The 27,886-nt window shown below is 49.3% G+C and overlaps 10 protein-coding genes and 1 non-coding gene across 11 annotated transcripts; 7 read left to right on the top strand and 4 right to left on the bottom strand.

Annotated features, from left to right (window-relative positions):
- Positions 1–754: 754 nt before the first annotated feature.
- BO83DRAFT_432494 (uncharacterized protein) lies at positions 755–4,276 on the bottom strand (the record flags this gene model as incomplete). Its single annotated transcript, XM_025535624.1, has 9 exons — positions 755–828; positions 896–1,649; positions 1,722–2,003; positions 2,068–2,420; positions 2,472–2,641; positions 2,696–2,752; positions 2,838–2,968; positions 3,047–4,137; positions 4,198–4,276. The coding sequence occupies 9 exons, from the start codon at positions 4,274–4,276 to the stop codon at positions 755–757; spliced, it is 2,991 nt and encodes a 996-aa protein (XP_025382360.1).
- A 200-nt stretch (positions 4,277–4,476) lies between these two features.
- BO83DRAFT_383451 (putative small nuclear ribonucleoprotein SmG) lies at positions 4,477–5,573 on the top strand. Its single transcript, XM_025532472.1, has 5 exons — positions 4,477–4,553; positions 4,633–4,704; positions 4,894–4,968; positions 5,059–5,091; positions 5,164–5,573. Exons 1-5 carry the CDS (start codon positions 4,524–4,526, stop codon positions 5,188–5,190), a joined length of 237 nt encoding a protein of 78 aa, XP_025382359.1. The 5' UTR covers positions 4,477–4,523; the 3' UTR covers positions 5,191–5,573.
- Positions 5,472–10,034, bottom strand: BO83DRAFT_349803 (transcription initiation factor TFIID subunit TAF2). The gene is made up of 4 exons (XM_025528877.1): positions 7,419–10,034; positions 6,989–7,357; positions 6,144–6,938; positions 5,472–6,089 (listed from the first exon to the last, which is right to left on the bottom strand). Exons 1-4 carry the CDS (start codon positions 9,741–9,743, stop codon positions 5,757–5,759), a joined length of 3,822 nt encoding a protein of 1,273 aa, XP_025382358.1. The 5' UTR covers positions 9,744–10,034; the 3' UTR covers positions 5,472–5,756.
- A 276-nt stretch (positions 10,035–10,310) lies between these two features.
- On the top strand, positions 10,311–12,556 carry BO83DRAFT_372719 (sn-1,2-diacylglycerol cholinephosphotransferase). Its single transcript, XM_025529991.1, has 6 exons — positions 10,311–10,597; positions 10,673–10,776; positions 10,836–10,961; positions 11,023–11,066; positions 11,122–11,199; positions 11,247–12,556. Exons 1-6 carry the CDS (start codon positions 10,570–10,572, stop codon positions 12,151–12,153), a joined length of 1,287 nt encoding a protein of 428 aa, XP_025382357.1. The 5' UTR covers positions 10,311–10,569; the 3' UTR covers positions 12,154–12,556.
- Positions 12,557–12,881: 325 nt separating this feature from the next.
- On the top strand, positions 12,882–12,953 carry BO83DRAFT_t266. The gene has a single exon. It is a non-coding gene; the product is annotated as a tRNA-Arg (tRNA).
- A 249-nt stretch (positions 12,954–13,202) lies between these two features.
- On the bottom strand, positions 13,203–14,856 carry BO83DRAFT_349797 (Zn(II)2Cys6 transcription factor; the record flags this gene model as incomplete). Its single annotated transcript, XM_025528876.1, has 1 exon — positions 13,203–14,856. The coding sequence occupies one exon, from the start codon at positions 14,854–14,856 to the stop codon at positions 13,285–13,287; it is 1,572 nt and encodes a 523-aa protein (XP_025382356.1). The 3' UTR covers positions 13,203–13,284.
- An 800-nt stretch (positions 14,857–15,656) lies between these two features.
- Positions 15,657–18,493, top strand: BO83DRAFT_190906 (putative choline transporter Hnm1). The gene is made up of 13 exons (XM_025526545.1): positions 15,657–15,860; positions 15,929–16,009; positions 16,082–16,132; positions 16,183–16,359; positions 16,411–16,599; positions 16,657–16,844; positions 16,898–16,921; positions 16,975–17,002; positions 17,058–17,270; positions 17,338–17,395; positions 17,453–17,584; positions 17,661–17,845; positions 17,921–18,493. Exons 1-13 carry the CDS (start codon positions 15,752–15,754, stop codon positions 18,085–18,087), a joined length of 1,602 nt encoding a protein of 533 aa, XP_025382355.1. The 5' UTR covers positions 15,657–15,751; the 3' UTR covers positions 18,088–18,493.
- A 26-nt stretch (positions 18,494–18,519) lies between these two features.
- Positions 18,520–19,948, bottom strand: BO83DRAFT_190896 (uncharacterized protein). Its single transcript, XM_025526544.1, has 6 exons — positions 19,885–19,948; positions 19,326–19,803; positions 19,208–19,233; positions 19,058–19,152; positions 18,945–19,002; positions 18,520–18,886 (listed from the first exon to the last, which is right to left on the bottom strand). Exons 2-6 carry the CDS (start codon positions 19,755–19,757, stop codon positions 18,814–18,816), a joined length of 684 nt encoding a protein of 227 aa, XP_025382354.1. The 5' UTR covers positions 19,758–19,803; positions 19,885–19,948; the 3' UTR covers positions 18,520–18,813.
- Positions 19,949–21,355: 1,407 nt separating this feature from the next.
- BO83DRAFT_383444 (uncharacterized protein) lies at positions 21,356–22,725 on the top strand. The gene is made up of 4 exons (XM_025532471.1): positions 21,356–21,535; positions 21,619–21,798; positions 21,861–21,955; positions 22,029–22,725. Exons 2-4 carry the CDS (start codon positions 21,687–21,689, stop codon positions 22,392–22,394), a joined length of 573 nt encoding a protein of 190 aa, XP_025382353.1. The 5' UTR covers positions 21,356–21,535; positions 21,619–21,686; the 3' UTR covers positions 22,395–22,725.
- A 1,476-nt stretch (positions 22,726–24,201) lies between these two features.
- BO83DRAFT_349788 (uncharacterized protein) lies at positions 24,202–25,130 on the top strand (the record flags this gene model as incomplete). The annotated part of the gene is made up of 5 exons (XM_025528875.1): positions 24,202–24,233; positions 24,287–24,412; positions 24,469–24,495; positions 24,548–24,583; positions 24,638–25,130. 5 exons carry the CDS (start codon positions 24,202–24,204, stop codon positions 24,768–24,770), a joined length of 354 nt encoding a protein of 117 aa, XP_025382352.1. The 3' UTR covers positions 24,771–25,130.
- Positions 25,131–25,692: 562 nt separating this feature from the next.
- BO83DRAFT_326077 (COP9 signalosome complex subunit 1) lies at positions 25,693–27,350 on the top strand (the record flags this gene model as incomplete). Its single annotated transcript, XM_025528031.1, has 4 exons — positions 25,693–25,825; positions 25,886–25,930; positions 25,993–26,273; positions 26,334–27,350. 4 exons carry the CDS (start codon positions 25,693–25,695, stop codon positions 27,348–27,350), a joined length of 1,476 nt encoding a protein of 491 aa, XP_025382351.1.
- Between the last annotated feature and the right edge of the window lie 536 nt (positions 27,351–27,886).

Raw genomic sequence — 27,886 nt, 5'->3', positions numbered from 1 at the left:
AGGAGACACAACGCGTGGGATGGTGGCGGTAGGGATCTGAGCGTCCCCCATTGATGATGACAATAACGGGATTATTCTACGACCCTCTGCAAATACCCGGGATCAGCATGCGAAAGACTAGCTCAGATCGACGGAGCTTGAGCCTGAAGAGATTCGGAGAAATAACAGAATTAACTACGGTGGGGACTGTTGCTGCTAAGGAAGCAAGTAGGGAAGGAAGACGGCAGTAGTCTTTCTCTTATGTCTGTTCCCGCTGCAGCTGCCATTGTTCCGGTTTGCTGACGACGGGCCTTCCTGCTGCTGCTGCTGCTGCTGCTGCTGCTGGCTTGCGGCAATGGCGTGTCCGTCTTCTTTGGAATCTATTTTCCGGTTTTACGCAATGAGCGTGGATCGTGACTATAATCTGCTTGCAATGTGCTTTTTTGCTATTTTGCTGTACATGGCCGCGTCAAGAAACCCCGGCTGGTCGAGGCGTGAATGGAGGTATTCCTTCCTACTGGGAGCTCGGGAACTAATTTGTTGTTTCCACATGTATGTATGCTAGAACCCTGCGCGAGTGTCGGTAGATGACAGTTCCATCCCTCAACAGCCTGGCCATCCATTGCCCTACGCAAAGTGGATAGATGGTTAGATCGTCGCAGACCCCCGCTGGCCGCTCTTTTTCCGGCCCTTGGTATAAGGATATGATTGTACAGGGGATGATAGTTCATGCAGGAAAGATAGTAAGTAAAGAATGGGGTCCGCCAGGGTAATTTCAGGGTACTTCGCTTTCCTGCGTCCGTCCGCCGTAGCTCTGGTACCGGTCCAAAAGCCGGTCCATCAGCAGCACTGTGACTTTCGTCAGCAGATGGATCTAAGCATGCTCTCCATCCCCAATGCATGGCTGGTAGCTCACCCATGAACAATGTAAGAGTAAACGCATACAATATGGCGGGGGATGTCATGAAAGAATAGACGAGCGGAAAGTGACGAGAGAAACTCATTAGGCTTCCCAGGAGCATACCAAGGGACACGCGGGCCGCTGCGCTGATGCCCATACATCTGCGGAGCGTGTGGCGACGCGCTAATAATACAAAAGCACCAAAGAACATCATGGAGAGTGACGCCACGGCAAAATAGTACACATAGACGAATTCTAGGAGGGCCATATACCCTCTCAGCAGCTGCTCACTACTCATGCGGCCAGGATCAGGGTGGTTCGGAGGCATGATCCGCATGGTGGAGAACAGCGCCGCAGTTACATTCCCTACCAGGTCACTGAGCATGTCTCGGGCGATGGGGACTTGGCCCGTCCGACGGGAGGGACAAAGCGGGTGATTGGGGAGATCATCCAAGATCCGGGAGATTGTAACCTGTTCGTTTACGGCCCCTCGGCTATAGTCGATTTCCATATCAGCAATGGTGGCTCGAAGAATTCGGATGGCGTAGGCGGGTCTGGGCCGTGGGTCTTCACAAGCCCACATAATGGTTTCCGCTAGGTACCGGAGTTTCAATGTGATATCCAGACTTAAGGCAAGGATTTGAGACCCTTCAAGGAGTAGAATGAGGACCACATGGAATGGGAAATGTAGCTGCGCCCATATTTGCTGAGAGTACTTGCCCAGAATACGTCTTGGAGAAAGGTCGAAGTACGCTTGCCACAAGAAGTACTGAGATTGACATGTTAGGATTCAGATTAGAATAGAACTGAACAGTGGGTCAGTCAATCATCGGGGCCATACCACACTAGTTGTGACGCCTAGGATATGGACAAACGACCACTTCGTCCAGACACCAGGGCCTACTGTCCGGTTGACGAGCCTAGTAACAGATATGACACCTTCACCGATTATGATCAGAGTAAGGAGGCCCATTCTTGTGTTGAGATGGGTATCTTGAAGTCCAATCCCAGGTGTGGCGCTTGAAGTTCCCATTACTACCCACATCTCGACCCCAAAGATAACAAACCAGACGGTCCAAATATAGGGGTTGACTCCTTCACGGGGACGGAAGGCATAATACATCTACAGCAAGTCAGTTTGACAAGGGTACGAGCTAACCGATGGTTGTCTGCCTTGGGTAACTTACCAGGAGGTAGGTCAAACTTGAGACAAATTGCATCCCGGCAATGATGGATACGCCCCGAGCTGCAGGTATCATACGCCGTCGAAGAAACACGGCGTTCACAGTGTATTGCAAGGCGAGTAAGAGCCGACTGCCACCGAGGATGAGGCTCAGGGACTGGAAGGCCCAGACATTTTCTGGCTGAACACGTGTAGTGAACCTTGAACCTGCCGATGCAAATCCAACCATAGCAGCCAATTGAAGGGCCTTGCAAATTCTCTCGAAGATCGAGTCTCGCGCGAAACGGATATCAAACAGTGTGACTTGAAGCCAGGTAAACCAGATAATCCCGAGGAAGCCAATGTAGGCCCACAGAGCTGGCATGCAGTATCAGACTGTGATCAAACCATGTTGGAGAGCTGTTATACCTTCTACGTTGTTAATTTCATGTGTAGCTGTGAAGGTGGAGAGATTTGCGACGAAGAACAAGTCAAAGAACAGCTCGATGGGTGTTGCCTCGGATTGTTGACGGAGATGCGGAAGATCTCCATCCTTCTCGTCAATTGGCGACTCAATGAACGCAATGACACTACGCTGCCTATTGAAGTTAGGAAATCATCTAAGTACCATCTCTCCTAACCGAAAGACCAACTTACTGCGTGGCTGCTCTGGCACGCCTATCTCTACTCGACGGGTGGTCAAACCAGGACTTGAAGGGTATTAGTATCATAGTGATGGGCCTTAGGGAAACTAGACAACTAAACGATGGGTATCATGAAATATGGAGTAAGAACAGTCCTGGTCGGTGGTCGTCAAGACATTGGCGCAGTCGATCGGTTTCGACACGAAGAGCAACTGGTGTTGTCTCGGAAAGAGCGATGGTGATACTCTTGGACAGGGACTTCAGAGAGGCAGCCACCGCAGACTGTGCGGCAGGCGTCAATGAAGCATTTTTGAAGCATCAAGGCTCCTCATGCTCAGAATTGTTTGCAGATGCTGTCACCGAATTTCCAAGACCCTCCAAGCCTCGCGAATTCGCCATTTCATCGGCTGTAGAGAGGTTCCCATCCGAGCCAGGAGTGATTCCAGCCTCCTGCTTAAGCTTCTCGTAATTATCTCCGGCTTCTTTGATCAGAGCCTGGATTTCCACTTCCCGAACAGCTATGTCCGCCTTCTCTTTCCTCAGTTCCTCCATACGGTCGATCATCTGAGCCTTTGACTTCTCTAGGACCGCCAAGTTCATACGCAAACGCTCAAGTGAGTTCGACAGACGGGGTAACGAGGTCATCTTGGGCGGAGTGCGCGGACGGTCGATAGGGTCTCTGCTCGCACCCATAGCAGCTCGTGCCTGACTGGCGTCGTACGCTGCTTTTTCCTCCAAGTCCGAATCATCCTCATCCGACAGACCTTCAGCATCATTAATAAGCTCACGCATTTCTTCCCGCTGTTTTCGCTTTTGCTCTTTCTCTGCTTTCCTCCCAAGGGATATACGTCCGTCCTCAACAAACTCGTCAAATCCTTCTGCGAAATCTTCATCGTCACGGACGAGCCTCGTATCCTCCCGCCGCGCCTGAAGATCCCAGTCGTCCTCTTCCATATCATCCTCGAGAGAAATGAAGTCTTTCTCGGTGGAAAGCGCCGCTTCTTCCTTCGCTAATCGGGCTCTTCGAGCTTTCTTTTCTCTAATCTCTGCTTCGCTGGGAATAGCAGCAGGGGTTGAAACCTTCATGACCTCACCAAACTTGGCAGCCACATCAATTGTCTTCTCCAATTCGTCCTCAGCGGCGGGCTTCGGCGTAGAGGGTGTCGAGTTTCGGAGCTCTTTTAGATATTCGTCGTTGTAACTCGGCCTATCCTGCTCAGGCCCTACCCGGAGGGGGATCTGACCACCTGCGCCTGACGGTGTCAAAGATCGCTGCAATGCGCTCTTCTCTATAGCCCGTTTCGCGAGCCCAGGTCGTTTGGGAATGACAACTTCGCTTTCCTGGTCGTCATCGTCGGCCATCGAGGTACTGCCGGGGCCGAACGAAAGGCGCATCTTCGACTTTTGCTTCGTTTTCGAAGTCGGAGGACGTTTGACAACAGGTCCAGAGTCTACCAGCCTTCCATTAGTATATCCATCACGTAAAGTTGAGCTTGATCGCAGATACCAACCTTGCTCGTCGGCGTCATTTTCCTCATCATCGCCACCAATTTTGCGGGGCTTTCGGCGATTTGCAAATTGGGAACTCATTGTCAAAGCGAATGAAAAAGCCTAGTAATCTCCTTGTTCAAACCGAGTCTCCAGCTATAAAATCAGCCAAAAGCCTGAAATATGAAACCCCGCTGGCGTCACTTGCAGCTCCGCGATTCTTTGGAGCTTGCGGGAACATCGTTCTTCCGGGCCCAGCTGATTCCCACTGCTTGTATCTCAAAGTTCCGCAACGCGCCCGACTCGCCGTTACGATAGGACAGTTAGACCCCAAAACACACTATTCAACATGCCTCAAGCCCAGCCCGAGTTGAAGAAGGTACGAGAATCGCGATTGATATTCGGCCAACCTTCCCCCGACACAGAGCACTTAAGCTAACATTGCGGTTTTCCAACAGTACATGGAAAAGCGGGTATTCTGCCAACTGAACGGCAACCGCAAAGTCATTGGTATCCTGCGAGGCTATGATGTACGTCGCGCCTGTGTCCCTCTGTTCCTACTGCTCTGCCTGCTGTGTTGCTGTTATACGGGTTGATGTGCCTTGGATGGTGTCGAATATCGGTGATATTCTTGGTTCAATCCGTGGGGTGAAAGAGGGGGCGGGGAGAGTGTGTGTATGTGTGTGCAGATTACTGACGTCTGCGCTTTTATGATCCAGGTGTTCATGAACATCGTCCTTGATGAGGCTTTCGAGGAGAAGCAGGGTGGAGAGAAGGTCGCTATCGGAATGATTGTATGTGACCATTCCCATTCCCGGACGTTTACGTTTGCCTTGGAAACTAGGAGGGGCAGGAAGCTAATGATGGTCTGTTCGTCTTTCTAGGTCATTCGCGGTAACTCGGTTGTTATGCTCGAGGTCAGTATCACCTGCCATAGGACCACGTTTAGTGGTGTACTTATCAGGAGACTAATCTGCTGTTCTAAATAGGCCTTGGAACGTATCAGCGACAAATAAAGTGCTGCGGGTGGACGGGGAAAGTCAACATGTCTTTTTATACCTTCACTGTGGGAAATGATTTAATTGCAACGGAGTTCACGGGTTGGTTGCTCACGGAATGATCGATGGCATCTCGCTTTCAAAAGGAAACAGAAAAGAAAGAAATCTTCATTTCAAACAATTTACGAGAAACACTTTACGCACAAAGAGATCTGAAATATATCAGATTACGGCATCCTTGCTTAAGAGGGAGATGGGTGCATTGTGACAACGCAATGATCCATGACAGCTAGTCAGTTATGGTCTATCATTTTTTTCTCGGCAAACCAATGCCCAACCCATCCCACCGGCAATAATCAAATGTGCCTCTGGAACTAGATAATACCCTGTGGAGATAACCCAGAATACTAGAAAGAATAATAAAAGTGAAAAAAAGAAAACCCCCACGCCATGCATCTCCTTGACCTGAAATCAGCCCACCTCCGTTCCCAAAGTCCAAACAATGTAGAATGAATGAAGCTATACGAGTTAAAATTGGTATCTAGAATTTTGTGTAATGAAGACGGCTGTGAGTAAAGTTGAGCTCATTTCGGCTTCTGGCCGAATTTCAATTTCAGCTTGAACCCACCGCCACTGGGCGTGGATGGGGTAGATGGTGCAGTCGTTGGCTTAGGCTGTGCTGACGAAGCTGGGGAGGGAAGGTTTGGAATGTGCAGCTTTGTTGGAATATGCTGCGATGATGGCTTTGGACTGAATGGTGTAGTACTGGATGCCACCTTGGACTGCTTGAATGTAATACGAGGGCCCGGTGGTCCCATGCCTTGCTCTTCGCGCTTGCGTTTCGGGGCGGCTGTTGTATCTTTTGAGGGTGTGAGTGTCGTGCGGATTTTGTTTGTTCGGACGAAGTGCATGCGTCCCTGGGTTTGAGTTAGCAATCATTCAGTAGAAATGTTGTTCTTCATGTTACGTACCTTTCCGAGATGCTTCACGGTCCAGTAACGGGGGTATTTCAGAGACACCATCCGAGTCGTGATTGCGTCATAGAGAACCCTGCAAAGATCGGTAAACTCGGAGAGCTCGAGTATTCCGATGCAGGGAGAATTGCACGCCGCCCAAAGAGATTCTTTCAGCAGTTGATCGCCGGAGATCTCCTTCTTGAGTGCATTCAAGGCTCCGGTAACTGTCTGTCTCCGGGCAAGGTCGGCCTGGCGGACCTCGGTTGAAGACTCCTGCTCGATAATCAGGTTATCGGTGTTGCTAGCAGGCGCTTCCTCCTTAGTTTCCCGGCCAAAGGCGACTGGTGCGAGAGCCTTTCCGAACAAGTTATGTAGGCGACACCTGATAAGGGCAGAAGAGTCGTTTGACATGGTGAAAATAAACCATCGCAGTAGTTCGGGGTATTGGAAGATGTCAAGCTCAATGAGGCATTCAAACGCATCCAAGCGGAGGAGATCGTATGTTCCAGCTCGAGTATACGGCAGAAATTGCATAATATCGAGGCTCAATATTTTGGCCTCCATGAGACGCACTTGGCAGCGCAAAGCGGCGCGCGAATAGATGTTCTGAAAAGAGCTGGACCATTCATCCATCCTGCGATACCTATCAATCTCTGCAATGGCATCTTTCTCCAATTGTTCTTCTGCCTGAGCCTCCAATACACGCTCCATGTCAAAATCGTCCATCTCGTCCGAGGGCCGCTCAGGCTTGCCCAACATAGCATGGCATAGCGATTCCATCAAGGTCGCGACATAGAAGTTGTCCGAATACTGTCGCAGCATAAGCGTCGGGTCAATCAGGCAATGGCTCATGTACTCACCTCGTTGTTTGAGTTGTCGTTGAACTTCAACTTGTCGTAAAGAAAACGCTTGACCCGCATGGGTGTTTTGCCGTTACTGTCGCGTACTTTAGATATGGACTCAGGAATGGCTAATTGAATAAAATATGCTGCTCTGTCAGAGAAGTCATTGGAGCGAGTCATTGGGGATCCTGGAAGGCAGAACAGTTCTTGGAAAGCTCTTTCGAGGTGGAACAATCCAACCCATTCAACAGCTTTTGTAGCATGTTTCACCAGAGCTCGAGCGGCAGCCACCCGAATTCCGTAGAAATATCTTCGATCCATCAGTGTTCTGACGAATATGGTCGAAATGAGCTCGTGCTCTCGCTGGATCGCCATATATTGCAATGACTGGATATCATATATTATCAGTTCCAGTCCAGTCACCTAATGAGTAAAGGGGTTGACTGACCTCCAGCTGCGCTACAACATCTCGATCTTGCTGAAGCTGCGACAGGTACATGTACCCTGGCATCGCCAACGAAAGCTTGCATATCCACTCAAAATCTGCATCCATGCGAATCCATTCATAGGACTCTCTGCTCATTCTCTCTTCCTCTTCTTCGCTCCAATCCCTTAGTTTCCATTCAGCAACCTCGTCTTCGGTCTGCAAAACGTCACCGAGACAGTAAAGCAGAACATCTTCCTGAGCTTCGGCATTAGGATCGCCGCCTGTTACGGCAGCTGCACGCTCCTTTTGTCGCTTGTTTCGTTTGAGACGCTTGTACTTGGTATTATAAGGTATGTCGAACTTCGTAACACCCTCCTTGATTTCCACGATGTGTTCATAAGGCGTCCCATCAGCTTCGTGAATTCTAATGGTCATGGATCCAGTAAAAACCGGCTGGATGACTCCTGCATAGACGCCCCGTATTTCTTCCTTGACATCCCTCATGAACGCATTCTTGTCTAAGTCGCGCGTACTTGAAGCATCAGCTTGCACCTGCCGGATCATCATTTCAACCACGAGCTTCTTCTTGTTGAATCGCTGCGTGGCTTGGAACCGAGGACATCCCGCCCCGTATACCCACTGCTGGAAAAATGAATCAAGCTTTGCGTGGCCGAGTCGCTCACATGTTCTCTGGAAAAGGGAAGTCGTGACGGCACCATTCGGTATGTCACCCATCCGGGAGTTCAGGAAAAGACGGGAGATGATGCGCGACATCGTTGCCTTGCCACTCGCTTTCGTAAGTCTCCGGTCCAAGATGAACAGAACGAGCGGGGCCTTGAGCGCTATGAAATCAATTTCGGACGGATCTATCGTCAATATCGTACCCATGTCGTAGAGCGACGGACGTTCGTAGTCCAGCTCACATACTCTATCAGACATCTGTTTCAATCGAAAGCGATATTCATTATTCCCGCAGAGCTTCCGCATGAACGTATCCGTGATGTACCAGGCGACACCGACCGTTACCCATGTATCCGTCGCCTCTTTTGGCACGATGTTTACACCAATCCACTGACAGGATAGGGCGTGAACCAGGCTGCGAGTAGAGTCATACATCGGGTCGATTATGTCTTCGGGGAACAAGAGGCGGCTGCTACATATCGATAAACAAGCCGTGGGCAGTGTGGCATCAGGTGTGTCGTCCACGAAGCATATCTTATAGCTAGCGAACGGGTACGATCCATAAGACAGTGAGAAAAAGTCAATCGCCTTCGCCATAGGAAAGCAGGTATTCCTGACTTCATCTCCTCTTCCCGGGAGGCAAAATGCGTGCAACGGTATGGCGTTTAGACCAAGCTGTTCGTCTTGATCGCTTTCGCGGAAATCGGAGAGGTTGATGTATTCGAAGGGACCTACGGCAAATCCAAGTTGCTGGGCAGATAGAGGGGAGTAGCAGGCGAACGAAACCGTCTTCTTGGTAGGGTCCTTGGGGTCGATGATTTCATCCGTCAAATCCCCGGAACAGACGACAGACAAATCAAGAGTCTCATCATCCGGAGCGATATACCTTTCATGTCCAGAAGCAGGCTTCGAGCGACTGGGACCCGAGGCGCCGGAATGATCACGGGATTTACGATCAAACATATCACCTAAGGAGCACGGGCACTTGATCGAGAATTCCCACGTACAGCGCGACAAAGGATCGTCGACGCAGGGGAAGAGAGGACAGCAAGCGCCATACCCTAGGGAGTTGGTTGTATAAGCGTGAGGATAGCGTCTGTCGCCACTCTCTAATCCGACAAACTGCAACCCATCCCGAATATTCTCAATGACGAAGTCGATGGTAACCGTGAGGGCCGTAAAGCGTGGAAGTGACGATTCGGCTGTTTTGGCGCTTGAAGGTCCTTCTGCATCATCAGCGGAACCCGTAGCACGTAAGGTCATTTGGTCTTGAGCTTCAATCGAGGAGGGATCAAGTTCGTCGATCCGGACGCTCTTGGGGACCGTAATGAGAAGGTCAGATTCTGGCGGAGATTTGAGTAGTCCATCTATCTTCGTCGCGAGGCGCTGGTGATAATGAGGGCCGTAGAGTTGAAGCGTGTCATAAGGGTCCGTGTATTTGATGCTAGGTACCTTGCCACTGACATTGATACGCCGGAGTTCGCCTTGTCGGAAATTTAAACGGATAACGCGAAGGTCTTTGTGATGCGGATGGATCGTGAGTTCCGTTTTTCCCTTGAGGCTCTTGCTGGCAAAATCGATCTCAAGCTCGACCTTCTGATGCGCGACGGTGAATCCCAGTTCCGGCCTGACAGGCCCAGCTGGGGTCTCCACGACGCCTGGCATGGCGCAAGATACTCAGTCGTGCACTGCGCCGCGAGCGCCACGATGGCCAACTACCGTCATGTCCAAGCTCCAGGAGCGATGACTATTCCCACCCGACCGCGTTGATCCCGACAGACACTTTGAGTATGATGGTGTTCGATCTCGTGTAGGCGGGGGCGAAGAGACTGTTCACTGGGAAGAGATGGAGAGCTGCTTCGACGGGCGGGGAACAACACCGAAGGGAAGCAAGCGTTCGAGGTGACCTTGACACTAAGTGAGGTTTGGCACGAAAGGACCGTTCGTGAGGACGGGGATGGGGAGGGATAGAGGGGAGACTGGAATGAGGAGTAGCACGAGAGGAGATGGACGCCCTGGAATCGTCCCTCCAACAACCATCAAACTGAACAATCGCTTTTCTATCTTTTTGCCTGTCGCGTTTCTCTTTGCGGTCGAAAGCTTCCCTGCGGAGCTGGCACCGCCACGTGATTCCGATCCGCGGATGGCGCGAGGAGCCGCCCGTTCGTTCCTCTTTCGGTGCCGCATCGTCAACCGTTCGGGTCCCTTTTTAACCTTTTTCTAAAGCCTTGTATTCATTCCCCTTCTCCCCTATACATCCCCCCTCCCTCTATCTTGCAGCATTCCGTTGTCTGTATTTCCCCCCTCATTCATATGCGATAGAGCGTTGACGTTGTCCGTTTGATTGCGCTTTGGTTGCCTTCCCCCATCCCCGTCTTGTCCGTCTAGTCGCATACCGCGCGATATGAGCCAAGTTTGATTTCTACCCCCCAGATAGTCTTTTCTTTTTTTTTCCTTGCCCCAACATTCCAGCTGTACATTCGAAATCAAGATGAGTGTAATATTTAAAAAGATCCAAGGTTCGTAATATCTTGCTGCAGCACTCATTCAGTCCAACGTAACTGTAGAGCTAATTCGCGTCGCGCATTGCATAGCGATCCAAGACTCGCTTTCCGACGACGTGCTCTTGCCCCTCAAGAGCTACAAGTACTCGAGTGTCGATAAATCCTATATCTCCAATTATATACTGAGGCATTACGTACTGCCGCCCTGGTCCGATCTATACTTCATACCCTGACGCTGACATGGGCGGGTTAGTGGAATGCATTCGTCGAAATCTTGCCGCTTTGGCTGGCCCCCAACATGGTCACTCTCTTGGGATTTCTGTTCATTGTGGGCAACGTGATGCTCATAGAAGTCTATATGCCTGATCTCGTGGGACCTGTAAGATGACTCTGGAAGCGCTCTCTATGAGTACAGTGAGGCTAACGTGTTGTCATTGTAGGCTCCTTCCTGGCTATACTATAGTTTTGCTCTGGGCATGTGGATGTGAGTATATGGCTACATGGTTGATGTGATAAACCACTTCTAATAGCGTCCCAAGGTATTCTACGCTGGACAACGTCGATGGAAAACAGGCGCGCAGAACGGGGACATCCAGCGGTTTGGGAGAGCTGTTCGAGTAAGTGGCCAGCCAGGCATAGAATGCAAGGCTCTAACTCTCTCTAGCCACGGAATCGATTCTCTGAACTGCACTCTGGCTAGTCTTCTCGAGACTGCTGCCATGGGCTATGGCTCCTCTCAGCTTGGTGCTTACACTGCTCTCGTCCCTTGCCTCGCAATGTACTTTTCGACCTGGGAAACCTACCATACCCATACACTCTATCTCGGCTACTTCAATGGCCCCACTGAAGGCCTTCTTATCGCGATCGCCATTATGATTGCCTCTGGCATCTATGGCCCTCAGATCTGGAGCCGACCAATCGTTGAATTCCTGAACTACCCGCAGATCTTTGGGAACAACTCGATGAAGGATCTCTGGGTCCCCATTCTCCTCCTCTCCTTCTTCCTCGGACACTTGCCAGGCTGCGTGCTCAATGTCATTGCTGCTCGTAGAAAGCAGAACCTTCCGGTCGCGCCCGTCTTCAAGGAATGGGTGCCGATGATTGTATTCACGGGCTGCAACATTGCTTGGCTTTTCTCTCCGTATTCGACGCTTTTGTCGGAGAACCGACTAGTCCTCTACTGCTGGACTATCTCGTTTGTCTTTGGACGCATGACGACCAAGATCATTCTCGCTCATCTGTTACGGCAGCCATTTCCCCACTGGACGGTGCTGCAGATTCCGCTCATCGGCGGCGCAATCCTAGCCAACCTTCCCCGCCTGGGATTCCCTATGGTGAGCGCCTGGGTGGAGCTACTGTACCTGCGCCTCTACCTTGTGTTCGCCTTTGTTGTGTACATGCACTGGGCCTTCCTCGTAATTAACAGGATCACCACTTTCCTCGGAATCAACTGTCTGACGATCCGTCGCGACAAGTCGGCAGCAAGAGACAGGGCTTATCGTGAATTTGGCGAGAACCAGCCCCTCAACTCAAACTCTGATCCCAGCAAAGGGGGTATCAAGAGCCATTGACTATCTTCCTATGGTGCGTGTGAACAACGCATCTGATGGAATAACTACCTTTGTGTTCGCGATATATAAAATGGCTGCCCAGTCTATGTTCCCTGTTGAATACTTTGGACCTTAGACTGCGCAACTGGAGTTGGCGAGAGCAGAAAACTCGGGCTTTTCTATGATAACCAGACCCGAGCTTTGCAGCATCATTTTCTTTTTCTTCATCTGCTGGTTACCTTGGCGACGTACATGTCCTCCCATATCTACGATTCTAATGTCCCCCCTTGGATTATGCCACCAGCATTTAGGCTGATGAACTTACGACATGAGTGGATGGATGACGCGGACGCAGAACAGTCGTCCCTAGTCAAGCTTTTTCCGGTATATAGTTCGATGATAGACAGTATAATAGCTCCTAATGAAATGATAGAGTTGTATAGAGTACAGAATATTGATTTTGGACTGTAGCACTCTATGCAGTAAACGCAGAGTGACCATTAACTGCAGAAGATGCGCACCATGAATGAGATATACCCATCAACGAAGATCATGCGATGACCGAGACTAATTAATTTGAACACCTTACTAAGGTAGGCTCAGTCGAAGACTGTGTCTCATTCCCATATGCCCCCACAAAGAAAACCAATTTATGGCCAGACTTTCATCATTATCAGATCGAGTTTCAGCATTCCATTGCATCGATGGTAGCATTATTTTTCTTTTATAAAAGCGATATATCAAGATCTGGCCTATTGGCTCAATGGTAGAGCGTCGCTCTCCTAAAGCGAAGGTTGTGGGTTCGAGTCCCATGTGGGTCGGAATATTCTTTTTTGTTTTCCAATTTTTGAACCCATCACTTTATAGCAGTTGTCGATTAGCCTTTTCCCGCGGTGGCATGCTACACCCCACTCCACTTTACTCTGCCGCAGCTAATTATATATCTCGAGGTTTCGGCTGTACGCTCGTGTAGGAATGTGGTAGAATGGTGTGCATGTGGCCTAGTATAGTTCAACTGTGCTTATGTAGTTATTCCGTTGCGCGCCTTTTGTTTGTCCAGACTTCTGAGTAAACATAAATGGGATTCTAGTCTATATAATTATTCATCTCTGTAAGATTCGTGGTCTCCACCAAGATGAGGCCAAAATCAGATCATCGGAAAAGAAATGGCCGTCGATGTACTTCGAGGTCCATCTTTTCCGGGTCCGATAGCGTATAGCATAGCACTGCATGGTGTCCATCCCCTAACATCTCCAGAGACGTGTCGCGCACACGAGCATATTCTGGAATGAAGCCTGCTACCTCACCTTCACTCTCGATGGTAACCACCTGTCGCGCCAGAGTTGCGAAGAATCGAGAGTCATATGGCCCTTCGCAATGGGGCCAGGAATCAAGAAGACCTAATGCTCGTTGTCGAGTGGGGAGATCTCGACACCGAAGACTTGTCCAGCCTAGTGGAGCAATGATGCCCATGTCGGCTACTATCTTGGTGAGATCCTGGCCGTACTCTGCCCTCATGCTGTTTATGATGCGCTCGCAAAGGTCCACGAATGTTCGGAACTGTGGTAGATAGTAATCATATACGAGCTCTGACAGGCTAAGTACGGTTTCCAGATCCACCATTAAGACAATATGATGAAGTCTTATCGTATCCAAGCTGCGTGCTTCTTTGATGGTCATCTTGGTTGGATGGAATCGTGCGCTGAATGCCTCAAAGGCCGAGATATGTTTCATTAACTGAGTCCGTAGCTTGTGGTGCTCGATGGATAGTTGAAGGACGTCGGTCATTGGATTGCAGAGCAATGACCGGCAGGTGGTTCGAAAGCGGAAGATGACATTTCCTAAGGGATCTAGCTTGCCTTTCACGTCCTCCAAGCTTTGGAAGTCGAATTCTTGGTTGAAAATATCACTAGTCAAGTAGCCGTTCTGTGCTCCCAATCTAGTAACGGAGCCAGATACTTTGAAGAACGCTGATTGAGCATCCAGCTGTGCGAACGCTTGCAGAAGTGCCCTTTCGGCAGTAGATTCTTGGGCCGGCTGGAATACTTTTGACATTACAAGGGTACGTGCCTCGTTCCCCTTGCGGTTCGCCAAAACCTGAAGCCCGTTCTGGAGATGAGCGAATGCTTTTGCCCGATTGCCCTGAAGGTATTCAAAGAAAACAAAGGTGACGCAGCACATAAGCACAGCCAAGCGAGCCTGGGGATCGTTTGACTGCAGGCGTTTTTGTAGGGCAGAAATGGCCCTGTTGTACTGCTCGAGCGCGAAACGATGGTGGTCATTACGATCCAAGTCAACTTTCTGCACAAGCCTTCCTCTAGCTTCGGAGTCTTGATGCAAGGCCCCTAGAGCAACAACTGCATGGCATACAGCGGTCTCGGCTTGGCTCATCTGGAGTGCCAGTCGCTGCCAAAGTTCCGAATCAAAGAATCCCACCATTCTAGGCACCGTATGTGTTTGGAAGTAGGTAAAACATCGACGTTCGTCTGAACTCATTCCGGGGAGACAGACTCGCAGCTGAAACTTTGGGCGATTAGCATTGTGCAAATGCTCGCCGACTCTTGTTGGAAGTCGAGTGAAATCGTACCCATCACAGGTCCGTCCGGTGGAGGTGCAGTTCTTGCACGCTCCAGGAGCCTCATCGCATTTGACTCTTCTCGTCCGACAGGTTCGACATCCGGTGCGGGACTTGGGAGCGTATTGTCTCCGTCTTTTAGTTTCCATTTCGGACAGTCACGAGCAACGGGAATTCTGCAGAAGCATAAACTTGGACCCTGAGTCAGACCATCGAGTGCAGTGATTAGCTCACATGCTAGTCGATTATGGTAACTAGGGGCGTTAAGGCATAGCTTAGTAAGGTGATGGTGAAGCTCTGTTGGTCAATAGATCGCCACTATCCCTGACCGGCAGCAATAGCGCTAGTGCACTTAATGCCTCTCCAACCAGCATCAGTATTAATCTGCAGCAGTCAAGGCTGAGCTTGTCTTGCCTCGATAAGTCTAATTCTGTGGGGAAGGTATACTGGCTTCATTCGTGGAATAATCCTTGGTTTGTTCGCCTGTGTTAGCGATGCCCACAGATATATATACCTGACTGAAATAATACAACCATGGAGTACTAACTCTTGACTGTCATGAAGAGAGATTGTTTTGCACTGTAGATGTGACGAGCACAGTATCGAGCAGAAATATAGATGAAGGAGAGCGTAGCATTAGCCTGGAATTAATGATGAGGCTCTGGGGCACCTGATGCCCTAATCCCCTATCACCGCAAGGGAGGCGGGAGGAAGGAGGATCTTCTTCCTTTCTCCGCGACCGGCATGACTGGTCCTCTGTTCCCCACGCCAATGAGCGTGGTAGTCGTACTAAATTCTCCGGCTTTCTGTCCGGACAACCGGTGATCTCGAAACATGTCCGGTGCTCGAGATAAGTCTTCCCCGCTTTGATAAAGTCTGATAACTGTCGTGTGTCGCTGATAAGGTGGCAGCCATGCTAAAAAGTCCATACATCTAGATCTCCATGTCCACACGAGGATGTTTTGGCACAATTTATTCTTTGAATCCCTTAATACCTAGTGCTCCTAATAGGTCATACTACACAGCACAAGGTCCCTAATCAGCATGGACAATTCCATAAAATCTGCGGCGCCCATTGCCCAGTCCCTTGATGATAAAGGGTCTGGCAATATTCGGGTCCAGAATGCAGATGAATTGCGCCTGGCGCAGATGGGTACGTTTAATGGTACCCTAGCCTCTAAGTCCACACATCTAACGAAATTACTACTTGCGATACAACAGGCCATAAGCAAGAGCTGAAACGCCACTTTTCAGTATGGAGTCTCATTGGTCTGGCTGCAAATTGTACCATCTCCTGGACTGGTGAGTTAACCATTACACTCTTGAACAAACATGTATGCTGGACGCCAAACAATCTAACCCAGATTTTAAAAGGCCTTGGTCTGGGTCTCATCACTTCCATCAACGCTGGCGGTCCCGGTGCCCGTACGGAGCCCCGTAACTCTAGAACAATGCCATGAGATTGACCTTCCCAGTTATCTACGGATTTATCTTCGTCTTCATCCTGCAATGCTTCCTAGGAACATCACTAGCAGAGTTTGTCTCTGCGTATCCAGTCGAAGGTGGGATGTATCACTGGATTGCAGCCATTGCTCCGAAACGGTACAGCAATGTGTTAAGTTTTGCGACTGGCTGGAGCACAGTGTTCGGCTGTATGGACCTCTACAATATCTGCTAAAGTGATCTGATGCTGATGTCTATAGGGATATTTACCACTGCCTCTACGAACCTCGTTTACTCGTCAAACTTCATCGCCCTCATTGCCTTGTACAGACCCAACCTTGTTGTGAAGCCTTGGATGACTTTCGTTGCGTATCAAGGGTTCAACGTCATAACCTCTGGAATCGTCATGTTTGGCAATAAGTGGATGCCAGCAATTAACAAGTTCTCGTGTTGGTATAACTTTCTCAGTTTCTGTGGCTCACCTGCTGATATGATTGATGGAACAGTATGCTACCTTCAACTAGCCTGGTTCGCCATCCTGGTCACCGTCGCAGCCACTGCTCCCAAGCACAACGACACAGAATTTGTCTTTCGAACCTGGATCAACGAAACCGGCTGGAAGAACAATGTCGTCTGTTTCATAACGGGCCTAGTCAACCCTCTGTACAGTCTAGGCGGCCTAGATGGGATCACTGTATGTATTCCAGTTCGCGTTGCATGGAAGTAATCACTAATTTAGAACTACAGCACATCACCGAGGAAATGCCAAATGTAAGTATCACACTTTAGCTCCTGGTCAGAAGCTAAACTATACACTGCAACAGCCAGGAAGAAACGCTCCTTTAGCCCTAGGTACGCCAAAAGCCCCCGTTCCTCTAAGAATATACTAACGCAACTGTCTTCTTAGCTTGCACACTCGCCATAGCTTTCGTCACCGGCTTCACCTACCTTCTCAGCCTCATGTTCTCCGTCCAGGACTACGCAAGCCTCGCCGACTCCCCAACAGGTCTTCCCCTCGCAGAGCTCTTTCGCCAGGCAACCCAAAGCCGCGGAGGGGCCTTCGCCCTTGTCTTCCTTCTCTGGGTTGCAGTCGGACCATGCGTGATTGGCTCACAGCTGAGTATGACTGAACTGCCTCTTCAAGCTACGAATCAACCATTTATATATTAACGATGTAACTGCAATAGGCACCGGGCGAATGCTCTGGGCATTCGCCAGAGATGACGGACTTCCTTTCTCCAGATTGTGCGCTTCCATGTCAGACCATATAGTCCGAATAACGGATACTAACCTTATCTTTAGCTGTTCCAAAGTCAACAAACGATTCGGAGCTCCCGTCAACGCCCAGCTATGCGTGGGTATCATAATCGCCCTTCTAGGCTGTATCTACCTCGGCTCCAGCACCGCATTCAACTCGATGATGAGTTCTGCTGTGTACTAACCCCTCCCCTTCCTACAACCCCTTAAAATAACAAGCAAAAGTCCCCCGAAATACTGACTTGCCCCGCAGAACAATCAACAACATCGCCTACCTCGTCCCCATCCTCACAAACGTCCTCCTTGGTCGCAAAACCATGCACCGTGGCCCATTCTCATTAGGATACGTATCGGGAATGACGGTCAATATTATCACTGTTGCATGGCTGGTCTTTGCGATTGTGTTTTTCTCGTTTCCTTATGATATGCCTGTTACTGGTGAGTTCCATGCTATACTTTTAGCCTAATTTGTGTTGATATCGAAACTTATCCGTGCTAATTTTTACATGACAGCCTCGAATATGAATTACACGTGCGTATGTGTCGGTGGGTTCCTGTTGTTGGAGCTATTGTGGTGGATTGTGGCGGGGAAGAAGTATTCGAGACGGATGGAGAAGGTAAGGGAAGAAGAGAAGAATGCTTCGCAGGCGGTGGTGGTTGATCTTGTGGGGAAGAGCTGAGTTTGTGGGTTGGTTGTTTGTCTTGCATGGATTGACTAAGGGTTTGTCAAGATTAAATTTATGACCTATGATTGTGTTTTTATTAGGAATAAATGGGATGTTCTGGACTATGATACTGCATGTGCCCCGTACATGCATATATGGCTATTTATGACCATTGAGGCTATTTGAATCCTTGAAGCTAAATAAAGTATACTGTGCATATGCAATTCGGATGACGGGAGAAAGTAAATGTAATAACAACGTCGCATTTCTTGCATGCCTGCAGTGCAAGGTGGCTGACGTGTTGAAAGTCAAGTCATTATTGTTCTGAGTACTGAGCTAGAAGTCAATTAAACGCCCATATCCGCAATAGGGAATATGGCGGCCACATATAGCGTCCGATGGACGAATTGTGGAAAGATGATTAGCGGTCTCTAAGCCTCTCAGAGCTTCGATCCTTTATTTCAGTTTCGTAAGCAAGACGGCACCTTCAGCTGCAAGTGAAGATGCATCTGCTACCTTCCACATGAATGTGGTAAACTTTGCGCATGAATATATAGCAGCTCAAAGGCTGCATTAGTGCTATCGCTTGTCTAGTCGATTTCGACCCTACATTTGCAGGGGTTGTTGTCCCTACTTGGATCGTCACCCAATGCAATAATTATCCGAGGCAGGCGTTAACATCGTCGAGTCCGTTATATCAAATAGGTGTAGCTAGATATTGAGTCCAGTGATATGCTGAGATTAACACAGTCTCCCGAATAAGAAATCCTTGACGACTGGTGAGCTGGAAAATTCAGGGTTCAAGAGGACACAGCTATGCCAATTGATGTTAGCTATCAGCCACGGACAAAAATCATGTTCCTGCTGCTTACTTCAAGAAATATTCCAATCCAACCCTGCGGGACTCAAGAAACGAAGGGCGAAATTTGACTGGGTGTCATCCGTCAGTCAGTTTCATGACTCGTGTGGATTGTCTCAGACGTACATATAACGCTCTTGGGAGGAAGAGGAGGTAAGGCATTCTTCGCATGTGGGAAGGATGCCACCAATCGTTGTCGCAAGTCGTCGAATTCGGAGTATCTAGGGACAGAAATGTTAGCTAAGACCAACCATTGAGTGCATTTCCCAATCTCACCTTAAACGAACGGTGATGGGACCACCCTGCAAGTCATTAGCGCATGAATCTCCTAAGAGCATGGTGAGATAGCATCGCAAAGCAATGACGAGAGCCTGGAGAGAGAACGCTGACGTACATCCAGTGTCTGTATCCTGCAATTCCACACGACATAGGATCCGATGCCCGTCTTGCCTTGTACGACGACATGATCATCGACAACCACACTTTTCGCCCACAAACCACGACTAGTCTCGCAATCTGGATCCTCTGTATGGTCCTCTAGTGTAATGCCTGGCGCCTGGTCGAGAGAGATGTGTGAAGCCCTGGATGCGTTTCTATGGTGACTCCAATACGGCGGAACTATGCCGGACACCGGACGGTCCTTATTCGAGAGGTCCTGTGCCCGAGGAAGGATCGATCCGTTGCTCACAGCGATCCCGTCGGAGAGGGACGCAGCTATAGTATCATTGTTTATGATGTCCGAAGGAGGGGACGAGGATTGGGTAGGTGAGGAAGGGCGAGGTTGGTGCGGAGGCACGGAGGCGATGTCCTCATTCGCTGGCTCCATCCATCTAGATATTCGGTGGACGGGACAACTGCGAGCCTGGCTGTCACTAATAATAGGTTGGTAAACGGCGTGCAACCACGAAAGAGGAGATGAGTGGCGGGGGATGGCTAAATGTTTGGTCACTTACGGGAATTACTAGTGAAGCTTGCTGGTACAATAGGAGGTCTGTGTACTGCGTTTCAAAACCACAGGGTGTCAGCCCGGATTAAGGTCAGGTATAGCTCGGTATGATACCCGAGAGTGAGAGAAGCGGAGACTCTGAAAGGAGGGGAAAGGGATGTTGATAAGATAGAGTGTCTCAGATGGGGGAGGGATTGCTGCTTGAAGCCCATGGATTGACGATCGATATCAAGCCATTGCACCGGCCACGCTCCGTGTTCCGAAAGGAGCCAACGGGGATCACGGGACCACGTCGCCCAACGCCTTCCCAGAAGGAGCGAGTCATGTGCTGCTTATCTAGCACCCGCAAAGACATACTGTAGTTACTGTAGATCTGTTCGATATGGGTGAAAGTAGGATAAATTACCACAAGACATCTAGTTCGAAGATTATGCTTTTTGTTTGAAAGAGATCTCCATTCTGCATCAAGAATGAGACCCAAAAAAAGGTCACGCAGGAAGCTTTCTTTGTGCAGCAGAAGCAAGACTCAAAATCTCTCAGGATTAGACTAGTTAATCTGGATAATCCAATTCCGGCCGCATTATTTCCCGCTAGCCAATTTGGCGCAGACTAGTTCATTCCTCCTAGCCCCAACTGGGGCTAGTGACCAGGGTCCACGCTAGAAAAAGCCAAGAGTAGCCTTGCCCAATCAGGCATTCTCCAGTATTGGAGGATCGCCCAGTCGGGGTCCTTCAACTGAGACAATGCGGGTTCCCTCCCCCCAATCCTGCTCCAGCCGAGGTGCGGTTGCTTTCCCCGTCCCCGTCGGCTGTCAGTTATCTGGAAAGATTCACCCTATCAACTGGGTCTCTTTCTGAGACATCCTCACACCATCAGAGGCTGGTCTGCTGCTTTCTGTTCCATGCAGAAGTCAGGCGCGCTGGCAAATTCTCCCAAACCTGCAGTCAATGGCTGAAGGATAACTAAACATAGCAGCAAAGCAAGCAGGGAGGAAAGAGGGGCCATGTTACCTGACAGGCTAAATCGATATTGCAACCCGCCAACGAGGGTTTAGACAGAAACTCAGTCCTATTTGCTATCGCACTGTATGGAGCTTTTGCTAGATGACTTTCCAATCGGCTAGTGGTACCAACTCGACCGGACTCTCTTCCGGCGTTTCTTGTCTTGCTCCCTCGCCTCTGTCTTCAACCTGTTTTGGCCCCGTCGTTGTCATTCCCCCCGGTGGGTAAGAGTCATACGGTCAATGGAACCGGACTCCAGTCATGAAAAGAAAATAAGAAAGATGGAGACTAGCCACTCACTTAGCTTTTGCCAACCCGGCCTGGAATTTGATGGCTGGATCCAGAAGAAGCCGTCTGGAGCTTTAGGGAACTGATAGCGCCGCCACCCCAAGCTGACCTCGCGTAACGGGCGAAAAGTAGTACGGTGTGCGTGAATACTTATACCGAGCTTGGAGCGCCAGCTTTTTCACTATTTATCGCTTGCCCTCTTGGCTTTCTGATTTCTTTTCTCTTGGTTCTCCCTCTGGCAGTCCTGAGCTCTCGCTATTTTCCTATTTGAGTTCCCCGTTGTTGATATCACCAGCAGCTCACTCCATCAAATTGGCATACTACCTGTCCAAAACTCTACTACACTTCAAGCTGCCTTAGACTGAACACGTATGTGCGAGGCTATCATATCCCCCAGATTCCCATTCATTAGTTACAGAGATCAACACTGACATTTTGCATCATCGTCACAGTTCAAGGTCCTTTCATCTAGTATCCCTCAAGTTCCGCTGTCGTACCCACCGCTTTTACGCCACTCGATATGCTTCTCCTTCGTCCCCTCATTGCTATAGCCTCCGTGGCTGGCCTGGTCCTCTCGCAAAACACCTCCTCCTCCTCCATTGACCCCAATAGCGTCCCGATTGATACGAGAAGTATGTTCTCTCTGCAGGCAATACTATGGTGCCAAATGTCTCATCTGACTGTGTAACGATAGAGCAATGGTGTCAGTCTCAGACCTCGTCATGTCCATTACTTTGTTATCAGTTGCCAAACACATCGGGCTCACCCAAAGAAAACACATGCGACGCTGTAAGTGCGAATAATCAAAAACCTATTCATTCAATCTGCTTCATCTTGACTAATGCGATGGGTCTGAATGCAGAAAACTCTCCAATACCAGTGCATCTGTAGCAATGGCCTGAGTCCCAACTCATCTCAGTACTCACAGACCATCCCATACTTTATTTGCACTGAAGAGAATGACGAATGTGTCACTAAATGCAATGGTGATTCGAGCTGTCAGTCAAATTGCCGGTCTGAGCACCCCTGTGGTGCACAGAACCCCAAGCGTGTAAACGTGACGTCCACCGCTGCCTCCACCACTGCCGCAGCCACAACTTCCCTTCCGCCATTTACTGGAGTCCCTGATAAGGGAGCAGCAGCCAGGCCGTCAACTGACCTTGGTCAGGTATATGGCCTGGTTGTAGTTGTGGGAGCTTTCCTGGCTGGGTTTACGACATTGCTTTGAGACCAGGCTACAAGTCAATACGAAGTTAATGCCATCTCTACCAAGTCCAAGGTTGGAACATTTGTAACGGGGCATGCCACATTTATGTAATAGTCACTTTTCGCTCATGTTTTGTTGATCTCTGAAATAATCTTCTTTCTTCACTGAGAGCGCTCGCAGCTAATTGATGGGGCGTCTTCTTTCCACGTCGACACAAGTTATGTAATGGGAATTCATGAGACCATCCACTCTTTCCAGATCTAATAAAGACTTTGATCCAGGCGTGCTACATTTTAGGCATTAGTGCGCAGTTTCTAATGTCCAAATGAGATACAAACAATTTACACAGCTGGGAGCAAAAGGCTGCAGGGAATGGCATCTACTGATAGCTATGTTGCGAGACGAGCGACTGATTACCCCCGAAAGGTATCACTGGGCATTTGTTGCTTTTGAATCAAACGCAGCAGTATGGTGAAGACAAAGTAAGTCGAGTTTGAGTGGAGATGTACCGCACGATGGTCATTTACATATTCTTAACACTCCTTGGAAGAAGAACTTCTCCACCTTCTGCTCTTAATGTACTAATACTGTTCTTCCTGGGACATTCTACCAAGAAGAGGGCCACTGTCGACGACTGGGAACGAGATTTACTCAACTTTTACTTGATTTTATTTACCGCAAAGCATGACTTGTGTGCATCTTTTTCTCAGAGAGGTCAACAACATCCGCACTCAGAGCAACAACAACCTCTCTTCTCCAAGTATTGGCTGCAGTTGTCCTGCTTCTTTCCTATCTTGCATTCACTCTTTCAATGTGTTCAGCAACTTCTTTGGCAACTCACAACACTGGCGGGTCTCCGGTTGGCCGGGGCAGGTCACCCCAGTGTTCCTGCCAGTTTGGTCGACACGGAACCTATTCACTTCTTCCTTTGCAAGACCTTTCCTTGTGCTGCTTCTCTTTCTCCCCCTCGGGGCCAGTCTTATACTTCTCTCACACATCGAAAGGACACGATCCATTTACTTCATCTCCGGCTACTACTCGTGTCTCTTCATCACCTCTCGTTTCTTAAAGCTATCTCTCATCCCATAACCACCTTGCCTTTTATCTTGAGTCTGAAGGAACGAGTAGCATCCGGCAAGGTGCTCTTTGCCTTGTCTTGTGTCTGACCACCTTATCGACGTCTCTGAGATTGGGCTTCGTGAATTTCGCTTTCTGCATAAACAAAATGCCTGGTGACCGCGTAAGAGCAGTCCTCATCCTCAGCTATAATCCTACTCTAACAGCTACTTTAGGGATCCCGTTTCTGTCGTTTTTGCTCCAGACCTGGGCACGAAGATACGCAGTGTAACTTCCTCACCCTTTGTCGGGGCCTCTATGAACTTGTACGTTGAACTGGCTGTTACAGCGCGGCTACTAATTCTCGTGCAGTCTCTCATGGTATCGCACCGGCCTGGAACCAGAGTTAGCCTCACGGAAACTCAAAGAGCTCTCGATAGAATCGTGACCCGTCGTAACAGAAACAGAAGGCGAGCTATAAGACGGCGCGAGCGTTTTCGAGCAAGAATCACGGATGTTGTAAGTACTCCGTGAGCTGAATTGTCAATATTGCACCGTGCTGAGTACATCTGTTCAGGCAAGGCGTGGAAACCATGCTCTGAATATTGTATGTACTCTGCAGCTATTTGACAGGGGCTAGCTATGAGGTTACGCTAAGGCCATCTGATATAGAGCCGCCGCGGTCCTATCCATGCTGCCGCAACAATGCGCAGGTAAGATACATGATTTTTCCTGGAATATGGTGACTGATGAGTTAAGTATTCCATCAACCATGCTTAGACTGCCTGCTATTCCCCCGGCTGCGTAGGTGGTCTATGATCCTTATACTATGTTCTCCACTAACTAAGCTGGTTAAGACTGACCTCTGGCCCCGCGAATGCTCAAGCCATTCCAGCGGAAGAAATGACGTTGCCTGTACACCACCTACCGAGCCTACCCGCCCCCGAGGCAGAGAGTGTATCATCAGTCCCAACTCCAACTAGGTATGTTGTTTCGAAGCCACGCTACTCGAAGAACAATTATCTGACTGTTGTATTAGTGACACTGACGTGACTATGGGAGTCGAGTACGTATAATCCCAATTTTTAGTGCTGATCTCCGTAATAACACGCCAGAAGAGAGCTCGAAATCAGTACAAATGCAGTAGATGCCAGGTAGGGCCCATGTGGAGTATGGTAGAGAATTATACTGATTGCAATTCTCTTTAGTCGGTCACAATCTGTGGATGATCTGCTCGTTCTCGATACGCTCGACACAGCCGATGAGTTCGTGATGATGACCTCAAGTCAGACTAACGAAATAATCGAAAATCATTGCGCAGAGTCGTTTACTATTGTGTAGCAAGGCCTGTTGTGACTAGGAAGGACTGGAAAAATATCACTCAATAATTCGCAACGTCTGTGACAACTGCTGCAAGTCCCAGCCATGAGAGGAACGAGGTCATCGATACTAGTAGCCAAATGCGGGCGTTATAGGCTGCTTCGCTTTTCTTGGAGGCAGCTCCATCTTTGTCACTATACATGACAGTTGTTTTGCAGCACAGCTACGTCTTCGCAGTGTTTCTAGGGCTTTTAATGGGGACATGGACTGTTGTGAACCTAATGGTAACGCAGAATAGCTGCGAGCCGCTGCAAGGGATATTCGGGAGAGACTTTGTATCTAGAGATACAGCCTGAAAAAATATACCATATTGGGCGTGACTATTTAGGTACAACCAGGAATTCGTGTAGTGTCTGGAGACCAGTTAGTATGCAGGAGCCACTGGCCTGATGGTGGCCTGAGGAATGAAGTCTAAGGATAGCTACGAGGCGGTCATGAAGGCGGTGAACGCAGCCTAGGCAGCTACGTCGATAGATCGGGCCAAATGATGCGGCCGTCGGTGACCTTTGCGATAGATCATCTCACCCGCACATCCCACCCTGCCGGCTTGCATACTGCTGTTTTGATTTGCAGATTGCATTTTATACTGCTAAGTGGTTGATCTTGCTGGATCACCCTCTAAGAACTTAAACGAAGCGGTTTCCTGACACCCGCGGACGCCTACACCTCAAAAGACCCGCTTGTTCTCCACTTCGCCTCTACCTGTGCGGCGTTATCACACCTGATTTACTGCATTTCAACGTCAGGAGTTTCGTGGATACTCGACTACACTTCCGGAGGCTACGGAACGAACAAATCTCCTCATCCGATTTGCTCTTGGCCCCACACATCGTTCTATATTACCTCGCGTGTCAGTAGCCGAAAGCCTCACAGACCTGACGACATGGATTACACGCAGTCAGACCCTTTCTATGGGGTTGTTCCAGCTCAAAGTGCTGGGTCAGTCACTGGTGCCGGGGGCGTGGACTTAGAGTCTTTGGGTGGAAATGTAGCAGGTCCTCTGGTGAAAGTTGATGGTATGTTGGCTCTGTTGGATTGATCCAAAGGAACAGCGATGAATAACTCTCATTTTCTAGATCCGCCTAAGTTTGAACTCGAGTCATATATTGCGAACTACACCGGTACGTTACGCCTTAGATCACACGCGCTCCTTGCTGTAGCTAACCCCGCTTCTTTCTCCTAGGCCGAACCAGATTCAATCGACTGTTCCTCATAGGCACATGCTCCACTTACCTCTCTGTCGAGGCATTGAAGGCCGCAGTTGCAGAAGCCAAGGGCGGCAGGGACGTTTCCAGATACGAAAATGCAGTTCGGGCACTTGCCGAAGTTGCACCCGGTGACCCTGAGGCAACGCTTGATACAAACTGGGTGGATCATATGAAGAAGTCTGTCAAGGCGGAAACAGATCGACTAGAACATGAGCTCAGAGGCTATAAGAACAACCTGATCAAAGAGAGTATAAGGGTACGTTCGAGTGCATTTGGCAAGGCTACCGGCTGTCAACCGTTTTCTAACCGCTTATAGATGGGCAACGAAGACCTCGGGCAACATTACAATCAGATAGGTGACCTTGTGTCAGCTTCCAAAGCATACTCTCGTATGAGGGACTATTGCACCACACCAACGCACATTGCGTCAATGCTATTCAAGATTATCAATGTCGCAATTGAGCGCGGTGACTGGCTCAGCGTGCAGACGAATGTGCACCGGCTACGCAATCTGCAATCGAAACAAGAGGAGCAAGCCAAAAACGAGCCCAAGATGTCTGCGGCGCTGGGCCTTTCCCAGCTACACTCTGGTGCATATGTGGATGCTGCCAACAGCTTCTTGGCCACCGATCCGAGCTTAGGAGACTATTACAACGAAGTACTCACATCAAACGACGTTGCAGTCTACGGTGGGCTCTGCGCGCTGGCATCAATGGACCGCAATGAGCTACAACGTCGCGTCCTCGACAACAATTCATTCCGCAATTTCCTTGAGCTGGAGCCGCACATCCGCCGGGCGATCTCATTCTTCTGCAACTCTAAATTTCGAGCCTGTCTTGAGATTCTAGAAGCCTACAAGGCCGACTACCTCCTCGACGTCCACCTACAGCGCCATGTCAAGACACTGTTCACACGCATCCGCATCAAGTCCATCCAACAGTATCTCGTACCCTTCAGCCGCGTGACCCTCGAATCCATGACGAAAATGTTCGCCCCGGGAGTCATAGGCGGCCAAGCCGACCCCACAGACTCCAATTCTCCCTTCGTGCAGGAGCTCATCGAACTGATTCAGGATGGCACCCTTGACGCGCGCATCGACTTGGAAAAGAAGGTGCTGGTCTCCAACCAGGTCAACTTGCGCACCGACGTCCAGCAGTCCATCCTGGATAGCTTGGATAATTACATTCGCGAAGCACATATTCGCGTTCTGCGGACTAATATTATCCAAGCTGGACTGGAGGTCCGTTCAGACGAGCGACGACCGAGAGATGACCGGGGAAAGGGTGGGGATACCTTTGGCAGTTTCCTTCCGCGCGGTCCGGGGGTCATGTAATGCTACTCGCTAGTTAGCCAGCCAGCCAGTCAGCTGATAAATGAGATACGACAAAGATTATCAAATTACCATTAGCTATTTGAGATACCTCCTCTTGTACAACCATCTTGTATGGTTCACATAATGCGCAGAAGTAGGTTAATCGATTCACTTTCTTAGTTATGTTGATATGTGGCAAGACCTAGCACGTGAGATACTATATATCTATTGCAGAAACTAGTAGTTTCTCCAAGAACAGTACTTTATTTCTTCTTGTACTTCATAAGTACTGAAGGATTCTGTGGTGTGAAAGATTGGAGTGATTCCTATTCGTTCTCAAATAGAGAGAAACACCTTTGTTTGGATCCGATGCCGAGAAACATCAGGTCATTGAGTAGTACTGTTGGTCACACAATACGAGCCTCATCCTGTCAGTTCCTAGAACCAAGACAATGTAAGTTGTGTATTTGCTCTTCGCTTTTTATGCACGTGTGGTAAGTACTAGTGAGTGGTATGTATAAGGTGTGTCTAATGTCTATAGTGGATGTGGTTTGTGT

The sequence above is a fragment of the Aspergillus eucalypticola genome, assembly GCF_003184535.1.
Source record: "Aspergillus eucalypticola CBS 122712 chromosome Unknown BO83scaffold_45, whole genome shotgun sequence".
Classification (NCBI taxonomy): domain Eukaryota; kingdom Fungi; phylum Ascomycota; class Eurotiomycetes; order Eurotiales; family Aspergillaceae; genus Aspergillus; species Aspergillus eucalypticola.
Note: the sequence above shows the minus strand (reverse complement) of the source record. Positions and strands in the feature narration are given on the sequence as shown.